The sequence below is a fragment of the Stegostoma tigrinum genome, chromosome 21 (genome assembly GCF_030684315.1).
Source record: "Stegostoma tigrinum isolate sSteTig4 chromosome 21, sSteTig4.hap1, whole genome shotgun sequence".
NCBI classification, from domain to species: domain Eukaryota; kingdom Metazoa; phylum Chordata; class Chondrichthyes; order Orectolobiformes; family Stegostomatidae; genus Stegostoma; species Stegostoma tigrinum.
In genome coordinates this window covers 3398032-3409138 of record NC_081374.1, presented here as the reverse complement: position 1 = coordinate 3409138, position 11107 = coordinate 3398032, and the positions used below count along the sequence as shown (strand labels likewise).

At 44.8% G+C, this 11107-nt stretch overlaps 1 protein-coding gene across 2 annotated transcripts in view; it reads right to left on the bottom strand.

Moving 5' to 3' along the window:
- Positions 1–11107, bottom strand: part of LOC125462645 (tyrosine-protein phosphatase non-receptor type 22-like) — a 99905-nt gene that overhangs the window by 2713 nt on the left and 86085 nt on the right. For both annotated transcript variants that reach the window (XM_059653302.1, XM_059653303.1), the window contains 2 exons: positions 5923–5953; positions 1074–1154 (listed from right to left, as the gene is read on the bottom strand). In XM_059653302.1, the coding sequence (XP_059509285.1) occupies positions 1074–1154; positions 5923–5953 (112 nt within the window). The remainder of the gene's footprint in view (positions 1–1073; positions 1155–5922; positions 5954–11107) is intronic.

Genomic DNA, 11107 nt, shown 5'->3' with positions numbered 1-11107 from the left:
TCAGTGTCTGCCTAACTTTCCAAACTTCAGGCAGATTGAGAGGAATATACAAAAGGTGACCTGTTAGATCAGACACTGAATTGAAGGTGTGAGGCCTTGTCCAGAATCTGTCTCAGAGTTTTAACCTGGAGTGAGGCTGGTTTTTATTGTGAAAGCAGGAATTTATAAAATGTCGCACTGACTGACCGTGACTGCAAATTGTGTGTTTCTTCAACAAAATAGAATGTATCTGCAAATAAACAAATGGTACAGTTTTGAATTACTTATTACACTCTCTCTCAGACACACACTCTCACGCATGCACACATGCATACACACTGTCTTTCACACACACACAAACACTCACACAGACCCTCTCTTGCATACACACTCTCACGCTCACACTCTGTCAAACATGCGTGCGCGCATACACACACATAAAGAAACCTATGAGGTGAATTGTTTCATCCAAGATGTTTGTTTATTTGCAGATACATTTTATTTTGTTGAAGAAACACACAATTGAACCCATGCTGTTGGCACCTCTTTACATTAGAAACCCACTATCTGGCAAACTGAGCTAACCAACCGCTTGAGGTTGTATTATCTGGAGCTCAAAAGAGTAAGAGGCAACCTAATTGAAACATAAAATCCTGAAGGCTCTTGACACGTTAGATGTGGAGAGGATGTTTCCTCTTGTGGAAGAATCTAAAACCAGCGGGATTGCCCATCTAAGACAGAGGATAGGTAATTCTTCTTCTCCTGCAGAGTCATGAATCTTTGGAACTCTCTCCCTGAAAAGATGGTGGAAGCAGAGTTCTTGAACATTTTGAAGGCAAAGGGAGATAACTTCTTATTAAGCAAGGAAGTGCAAGTTTATCAGGATAGGCAGGAATATGGAGTAATCAGATTAGTCATGATTTTATTGAATGGTTTATGGAGGGTGGTGGATGGTTCCCAACTGTATCATCATAATTAGAGTGTTGCAGAACCACAGCTGTTGCAGCTGATTGTTGTAATAAACTAACACCATGACCATCTGCTTAGAGTGAAGGGTGCCAAATATCAGCCTCAGTAAACACCAATAAACTCACCAAAGTTCAGAAATGAGCGAGTGTGTTCTGTGCTTGGTTCAGTCTCTGAAGTCTTTGTCAGTGCAGGAGCACAGGTTATGGCTGTAGTCATACAGGGAGAAGACATGTAAAGAAGCATTAACACAAATTCCAATGGTTTGGCTGCAATGTTTTTGTTATTAAGTTTTGATTTCTGATTAAAAGATTGATGGAATATGCTGCCTATTTGCAGTCGGATAAATAAATTCCTTTGCAAAAAAATGAATTAGCGGTTGATACTTTAAGGAACCACATTGCATTTATATACCAGCTCTGATGATTCGAGAATAACCAAAAACACTTTGACTACTTTTCGAAAAATACCCTATTATCTGCATGGTTGGAATATAAGATGTTGAACATATGATTGAGCAGCCAGTTTTTGCTCAGCAAGATGACATAAATAGCACTGTGAAAATGATGGTGCAATCTGTTTTACCGATGTTGATTAAGGGATAACGGGACATTGGGAAGGACTCCCTGAAATAAAACTGGAAAATTCTGGAAAAATGCAACGCATCTGGTAGCATCAATGGGCCAAGGTCTGGAAAGAAACCCCTGCTCTTCCTTAAGAGCCATGGGATCTCTTCTGTTAGGGGCTTTGGTTTGTCTCACCTGGAAGATGGCACTTCTGACAATGCAATACTCCTTCAGTACTGTATGGGCAGCATCTGCCCTGATTTGGAATCAGTGCCTGGAAATGATGTGAATCTGGATTTAGATAATCCTGATTTAAATAGTAAGCAACTTCACTGTTCTGGTCTGTGGAAATATGGTGAGACCTGTCTAGGAAGAAACTCACTGCAAGTTGTTTTCAGTCTAAGCTACAGAAGCTGATACTTTACAAACTGTCACTAGATTTGGTTTATCGACATCGTATGAAGTCTCATTTGCACTAATGGAGGGGAGATGGAGGCACAGTAGTAATGTCACTGGTCTTTTTGTTTTATTCATTCACAGAATTTGGGCATCACTAGGTGTCCTTTATTGTCCAGACAGCAGTTAAGAGTCAACCATCGTGCTGTGGGTCTGGAGTCACATGTAGGCCAGACTAGATAGGGATGGAAGATTTCCTTCCCTAAATGACATTAGTGAACCAGATGGGTTCCTCCCAACAATTGGCAATGAATTCATAGTCAAGATTAAACTCTTAATTCCAGATTTTTACTGAATTCAAATTCTACCATCTGCCATGTTGGGATTCGATCCCAGGTCCCCAGAACATTACATGGGTCACTGGATTAATAGCCTAGTGTTAATAACACAAGACTATGGTCTAGTAATCCAGAAACACAGGTACCCAGTGGAATTTAAATTCAATGAATAAATCCAGAATATAAAGCCAGTGTCAGTATTGGTTCCCATGAAACTAGCATCTATTGTCGTAAAATCTCCACTAATGTCCTTTAGAGAAGGAAATCTGCCATCATTACCTGGTCAGGCCTACATGTGACTTCAGAGACAAATAATACAGTTGGTACTTCAATAGGACCTGACAAGCTACTGAGTTCAAGCAGCAATTTGGGATGGGTTACAAGTGCTGGCCAAGCCAGTGAATCCAACATCCTCCAAAGAAAAATAAATGCATTCAATGTGCTATAATTACCCTTCTCAAATCAGGCTCAATAACAGAGATAATGGGAACTGCAGATGCTGGAGATTCCAAGATAATAAAATGTGAGGCTGGATGAACACAGCAGGCCAAGCAGCATCTCAGGAGCACAAAAGCTGACGTTTCGGGCCTAGACCCTTCATCAGAGAGGGGGATGGGGGGAGGGAACTGGAATAAATAGGGAGAGAGGGGGAGGCGGACCGAAGATGGAGAGAAAAGAAGATAGGTGGAGAGAGTATAGGTGGGGAGGTAGGGAGGGGATAGGTCAGTCCAGGGAAGACGGACAGGTCAAGGAGGTGGGATGAGGTTAGTAGGTAGCGGGGTGCGGCTTGGGGTGGGAGGAAGGAATGGGTGAGAGGAAGAACCGGTTAGGGAGGCAGAGACGGGTTGGACTGGTTTTGGGATGCAGTGGGTGGGGGGGAAGAGCTGGGCTGGTTGTGTGGTGCAGTGGGGGGAGGGGACGAACTGGGCTGGTTTAGGGATGCAGTAGGAGAAGGGGAGATTTTGAAACTGGTGAAGTCCACATTGATACCATATGGCTGCAGGGTTCCCAGGCGGAATATGAGTTGCTGTTCCTGCAACCTTCGGGTGGCATCATTGTGGCACTGCAGGAGGCCCATGACGGACATGTCATCTAGAGAATGGGAGGGGAGTGGAAATGGTTTGCGACTGGGAGGTGCAGTTGTTTGTTGCGAACTGAGCGGAGGTGTTCTGCAAAGCGGTCTCCAAGCCTCCGCTTGGTTTCCCCAATGTAGAGGAAGCCGCACCGGGTACAGTGGATGCAGTATACCACATTGGCAGATGTGCAGGTGAACCTCTGCTTAATGTGGAATGTCATCTTGGGGCCTGGGATAGGGGTGAGGGAGGAGGTGTGGGGGCAAGTGTAGCATTTCCTGCGGTTGCAGGGGAAGGTGCCAGGTGTGATGGGGTTGGAGGGCAGTGTGGAGCGAACAAGGGAGTCACGGAGAGAGTGGTCCCTCCGGAAAGCAGACAGGGGAGGGGATGGAAAAATGTCTTGGGTGGTGGGGTTGGATTGTGGATGGTGTAAGTGTCGGAGGATGATGCGTTGTATCCAGAGGTTGGTGGGGTGGTGTGTGAGAACGAGGGGGATCCTCTTTGGGCGGTTGTGGCGGGGGCGGGGTGTGAGGGATGTGTTGCGGGAAATACAGGAGACGCGGTCAAGGGCGTTCTCGACCACTGTGGGGGGAAAGTTGCGGTCCTTAAAGAACTTGGACATCTGGGATGTGCGGGAGTGGAATGTCTTATCGTGGGAGCAGATGCGGCGGAGGCGGAGGAATTGGGAATAGGGGATGGAATTTTTGCAGGAGGGTGGGTGGGAGGAGGTGTATTCTAGGTAGCTGTGGGAGTCGGTGGGCTTGAAATGGACATCAGTTACAAGCTGGTTGCCTGAGATGGAGACTGAGAGGTCCAGGAAGGTGAGGGATGTGCCCAAAGAGGATCCCCCTCGTTCTCACACACCACCCTACCAACCGCAGGAAATGCTACACTTGCCCCCACACCTCCTCCCTCACCCCTATCGCAGGCCCCAAGATGACATTCCACATTAAGCAGAGGTTCACCTGCACATCTGCCAATGTGGTATACTGCATCCACTGTACCCGGTGTGGCTTGCTCTACATTGGGGAAACCAAGCGGAGGCTTGGGGACCGCTTTGCAGAACACCTCCGCTCAGTTCGCAACAAACAACTGCACCTCCCAGTCGCAAACCATTTCCACTCCCCCTCCCATTCTCTAGATGACATGTCTGTCATGGGCCTCCTGCAGTGCCACAATGAAGCCACCCGAAGGTTGCAGGAACAGCAACTCATATTCCGCTTGGGAACCCTGCAGCCTAATGGTATCAATGTGGACTTCACCAGTTTCAAAATCTCCCCTTCCCCCACTGCATCCCTAAACCAGCCCAGTTCGTCCCCTCCCCCCACTGCACCACACAACCAGCCCAGCTCTTCCCCTCCACCCACTGCATCCCAAAACCAGTTCAACCTGTCTCTGCCTCCCTAACCAGTTCTTCCTTTCACCCATCCCTTCCTCCCCCCCAAGCCGCACCCCCATCTACCTACTAACCTCATCCCACCTCCTTGACCTGTCCGTCTTCCCTGGACTGACCTATCCCCCCCCTACCTCCCCACCTATACTCTCTGTACCTATCTTCTTTCCATCTTCGGTCCGCCTCCCCTTCTCTCCCTATTTATTCCAGTTCCCTCTCCCCATCCCCCTCTCTGATGAAGGGTCTCGGCCCGAAACATCAGCTTTTGTGCTCCTGAGATGCTGCTTGGCCTGCTGTGTTCAGCCAGCCTCACATTTTATCATCTTGGAATTCTCCAGCATCTGCAGTTCCCATTATCTCTCTCAATAACAGACCTGGTCAACTTTTCACCACCTCAGGAGAAAGTTTAAAAAATTACAGCCAATGAAGCACTGTTGAAGTGTAGTCTCTGTTGAAATACAGGAAATCCTGCAGCAAAATTGCACACATCAAGATCCTACAAATAGCATTTGGACAATGACCAGATAACCTGTTTTATTAACATCAGCTGATAGACAAATTGTGGCCAGGAAACAGAGGACAACCCCTTGCGCTTTTCCAAATAGTGCCATGGGATCTTGAGCAGGCAGATGGTGCCTTGGTTTGTTGTTTCATATGAAAGAAGGAACTTCTGACAGTGAAGCACACCCTCAATCCTGTGATGGAAGTGTCAGTCTGGAGTTTCATGCAGAGGGATTTGAACCCAAACCTTCAGTCTCAGAGTTAAGCGGCTGAGGCATCACAAACAAAGAGCACTTCGTACAGAGGATAACTTTACAATCACCTGCTGGATGAACAGGTAACATTGGTCACACACAGACAACGTAGCCAACAAACTTCACTTGGGATTGAATGCAAAATGGACAATGCAATGAAGAGTATGGAGTGGGATTAGATTAATGCTGACTTTAGATTTACAGTGATATTTCTAAAGTGAGCATGTCAGATGCTCAGTCACTTTGTGCTGTCTTGCACAGTTGATGTTTTATGGCCTTGTTAAATACTGGAGAAGGAAAATATTTGCAGGACAGTGGCAAAAGAACAGTAGAGGGTCACTGATTGGACAGCTTGAGAGGAGTTGGCACAGCTGTGATGGATAGAATGGCCTCCTAGCTGTGTGATTCCATGATGTTGTTCCTTATAATTTATTCTATGTAAGTAATTCCACTCACTCTTCTTCATACTTCGGAGAATTTTCAAACTCTGCAAACAGACAAAGAGAAAAAGGAAGACAATTATAAATAGGTTCTTTAGAAAAACTGGTGTAATGTTCCAAATTACTCCAGATCTATTGTCAATTCAATCATTGTTTCTTCCAACAGCTGCTGGAAGAACCAATCCAGGAAGCAAAACAACAAGCTGTAACCTGCTAGACTCCTCCACCAATGCAAGAATTGAGAATGACTATACTCAATGTCAGTGCATTTTTAGGGGGTTTACTTGCTTGCCTGTTTGACAAATGCAGAGATTGGCAGAGTTTTTTCGTTTTATTCTTCTATGGAATGTGAACACTGCTGCAAGGCCAGTCCATTAATAATCCCCAATTGCCCTTCTGAATGTAGTGGTAAGCTGTTGCCTTGAATTACAAGAGCACCCACAGTGCTATTAGGAAAGTTAAACATGGAAACCTGATTAATTATGGACGGTGATTGTAATTTATGGGCTGTGATCTGCTCAAGGTGTTTAAAACGAGAAAGGGGTTTTATAGGGTGGTTAGAATAGGAACCCATTTCCTTTGGTTAAGAGAATTCTGAAGAAGGGGTCACAAGCTTTGAGCAAGGTGGGCTGTCCAACGATGAAGTTTGGAAGCATTTGTTAACACAAAAGAGTGTGGAAATTTGGAATTCATTTCAAAGGGAATGGAATTTAAAGTGGGGAAGTTTTGCTAAAACTGTACAGGACATTCTTCAGAGCACAGCTGGAAAACTGAAAAGTTTTGGGCTCCCTCTCCAAAGAAGAAAATATTGTCATTGGAAGCATTCCAAAAAAGGTTCATTGGATTAATTCTGGATATGGAGCAACTGTCTTATAGGGGAGATTGAGTGAATTGAGCCTGTAATTATTGGAATTTTAAAGAATGAGAGGAGTAATTATTAAAACATACAAGAATAAAGTTTTTGAGAAGATTTGTAGCTGGGGTTGTGGAGGAGGGGGTAAACTTGCTCACTGAGCCAGTGTGTTTGGTCGCAGACGTTTCGTCACCCTGCGTGGGAACAGCATCAGTGTGTCTCTGGTGCTCCGCGTGTTATTTATTTGTTACAAGCACATTGAACTGGACCTGATATACAAACCACTGAAAAACAGAACTGGAAGTGATGCCAACCACCCCAGCAAACCGGGGCATATAAATAACCAGCGGGAACAAACACCGGAGGCACACTGACGATGTTACCTAGCAGGGCGATGAAACGTCTGCAAACACATCTGCTCAGTGAGCACAGCTACAACATACATGATTCTTAGGGATGTTTTGAAGAAGAGTCACTGGACCCATAATGTTAACCCTGCTTTCTGTCGACAGATGCTGGCAGACCTGCTGAGTTTCGCCAATAATCTCTGTTTCTGTTTCAAGATTCTTCGGGAACTTGACAGGGTAAGTGGAAATGTTGTCCCCTTAATGGGAGAGTCTTGGACCAGACAGCAACACCTTCAGAGTAAGGGGCACATATTAAGATAGAGATGGGGCAGAAATCTTTCTTTTGGAGGAGAGTGAATCTGGAATTTTTCATCACAGAAGGCTATTGAGGCTGCATCATTAAACATATTCTAGAATGAGATAAACAAATTTTGAATCAGTGAGGGAATTTGGGGAAAGGGCAGGAAAATGAGTTGAAGATTATCAGATCAGTAATGCTCTCACTGAATGGTGATGGGATGATTGGCCTACTTCTGCTCTTACATCTTATGGTCTAAAAGGATGATTTTTTTCTACAGTCAAGTCATTAGGTTTCAATGAGCTAAAGATATCAAGCAAAGGATATGGAGGAGAGGCAGGTAAAAAAAAAATTCCCTGAATAGCAGAGCAGAATTGAGGGGCTGAATGGCTGCCTCCTGTTTCTGAGTTACAACTGCTGGGATTGGAACATATTCCTGTAATACTGATGCCACCTGCTGGAGCTGAAAGGTTCTGCACATTCAGTTCATAGAATGAATGAAATAATGAATGAAATGCAGGGAACCTGATTCTGCTTGAAAAGAGGGTCAGCAGCTCCTCAGGAATAACTTTCAAAACAGTCTCAGATGATACTTGAAGAAAAACAGTGGTATCACTATCGGAGAAAGCAAGGATCAATTTGGAAAGCTGTTATGTATAATTGGATGTTAACCTGAGTTAACGTCTTGCTATAAATAAGAGCTATCCAAATCAAGTTAACATCTCAGGCGGTCAGCTTTTATCAGAAACAGAACAATGTCAGAGATTAGCTGCTCTCCAACTAATCTTTTCCACCTTCCTGCTGTGGTGAAAGGTCTTCGCCCTGAAACGCTGGGCTGCATTTTATGAATGGCAGTCTCATGCAGTTGCTACTCCATCCATTCATTTTTAGGGTGAGAGAGCTCTTCATTTCTGACATGAGCGACCCACCAGGCTTCCTTTGGAAATGAGCTGTACTTCCATTCTGACAGTTCTTTTATATGATTCCTGGGATAAACGAGCAGACTTATTGAGAATGGCCAAACAGATTTCATTCACTAGAGCTTGGAAGAATGAAGTGTGATCTTATTGAAACGTACAAGATTCTGAAGGGACTGGATAGGGTAGATGTTCAAAAGATATTTCCACGAGTGGGGGAATCTCAAACTAGGGACACAGTTACAGAATAAGGGCACACTCATTTAAAACTGAGATGTGAAGGAATTCTGTCTGACATAGAACATAGAACATTACAGCACAGTACAGACCCTTCGGCCCTCGATGTTGTGCCGACCTGTCATACCAATCTCAAGCCCATCTAACCTGCACTATTCCATGTACGTCCATATGCTTATCCAATGATGACTTAAATGTACCTAAAGTTGGCAAACCTACTACCGTTGCAGGCAAAGCGTTCCATTCCCTTACTACTCTCTGAGTAAAGAAACTACCTCTGACATCTGTCCTATATCTTTCACCCCTCAATTTAAAGCTATGCCCCCTCGTGCTCGCCGTCACCATCCGAGGAAAAAAGGCTCTCCCTTTCCACCCTGTCTAACCCTCTGATTATTTTATATGTTTCAATTAAGTCACCTCTCAACCTTCTTCTCTCTTACGAAAACAGCCTCAAGTTCCTCAGCCTTTCCTCGTAAGACCTTCCCTCCATACCAGGCAACATCCTAGTAAATCTCCTCTGCACCCTTTCCAAAGCTTCCACATCCTTCTTATAATGCGGTGACCAGAACTGCACACAATACTCCAAGTGCGGCCGCACCAGAGTTTTGTACAGCTCCACCATAACCTCTTGGTTCCGGAACTCGATCCCTCTATTAATAAAAGCTAAAACACTGTATGCCTTCTTAACAGCCCTGTCAACCTGGGTGGCAACTTTCAAGGATCTGTGTACATGTAAACTGAGATCTCTCTGCTCATCTACACTACTAAGAATCTTACCATTAGCCCTGTACTTTGCCTTCTGGTTACTCCTACCAAAGTGCATCACCTCACACTTGTCTGCATTAAACTCCATTTGCCACCTCTCAGCCCAGCTCTGCAGCTTATCTATGTCTCTCTGCAACCTACAGCATCCTTCATCACTATCCACAACTCCACCGACGTTAGTGTCATCTGTAAATTTACTAACCCATCCTTCTATGCCTCGTCCAGGTCATTTATAAAAATGACAAACAACAGTGGACCCAACACCGACCCTTGCGGTACACCACAAGTAACTGGTCTCCAGGATGAACATTTCCCATCAACCACCACCCTCTGTCTTCTTTCAGCAAGCCAATTTCCGATCCAAACTGCTATATCTCCTACAATCCCATTCCTCCGCATTTTGTACAATAGCCTACTGTGGGGAACCTTATCGAATGCCTTGCTGAAATCCATTTACACCACATCAACCGGTTTACTCTTATCTACCTGTTTGGTCACCTTCTCAAAGAACTCAATAAGGTTTGTGAGGCACGACCTTCCCTTCAGAAAACCGTGCTGACTATCCCTAATCAAATTATTCTTTTCTAGATGATTATAAATCCTATCCCTTATAATCTTTTCCAACACTTTACCAACAACTGAGGTAAGGCTCACTGGTCTATAATTACCAGGTTGTCTCTATTCCCCTTCTTGAACAGGGGAACCACATTTGCTATCCTCCAGTCGTCTGGCACTATTCCTATAGACAATGACGAGTTAAAGATCAATGCCAAAGGCTCGGCAATCTCCTCCCTGGCTTCCCAGAGGATCCTAGGATAAATCCCATCCAGCCCAGGGGACTTATCTATTTTCATACTCTGTAGGATTTCTAATACCTCTTCCTTGTGAACCTCAATCCCATCTAGTCTAGTAGCCTGTATCTCAGTATTCTCCTCGACAACATTGTCGTTTTCTAGAGTGAATACTGTTGAAAAATATTCATTTAGTGCTTCCCCTATCTCATCTGACTCCACACACAACTTACCACTACTATCCTTGATTGGGCCTAATCTTACTTTCGTCATTCTTTTATTCCTTAAATACCTATAGAAAGCCTTAGGGTTTACCCTGATCCTATCTGCCAACAACTTCTCATGTCTCCTCCTGGCTCTTCTGAGCTCTCTCTTTAGGTTTTTCCTGGCTACCTCGTAGGCCTCAAGTGCCCTAACTGAGTCTTCACATCTCATCCTAACAAAAGCCTTCTTCTTCCTCTTGACCAGAGATTCCACCTCCTTCGTAAACCACGGCTCCCGCGCTCTACAGCTTCCTCCCTGCCTGACAGGTACATACTTATCTGGGACACACAGGAGCTTTTCCTTGAATAAGCTCCACATTTCTAATGTGCCCATCCCCTGCAGTTTCCTTCCCTATTCTATGCTCCCTAAATCTTGCCTAATCTCATCGTAATTGCCTTTCCCCCAGCTATAACTCTTGCCCAGTGGTATACACCTATCCCTTTCCATCACTAAAGTAAACATAACAGAATTGTGATCGCTATCACCAAAGCGCTCACCTACTTCCAAATCTAACACCTGGCCAGGCTCATTACTCAGTACCAAATCTAATGTGGCTTCGCCCCTTGTTGGCCTATCTACATACTGTGTCAGGAAGCCCTCCTGCACACACTGGACAAAAACTGACCCACCTATGGTTAGTAAATGTTTGGAGTTCTCTACCCTGGAGAGTTGTGGAGGCTACATCATTGAATGTTTTTACAGAGGTGGTCGACAGATGTTTGAAATATC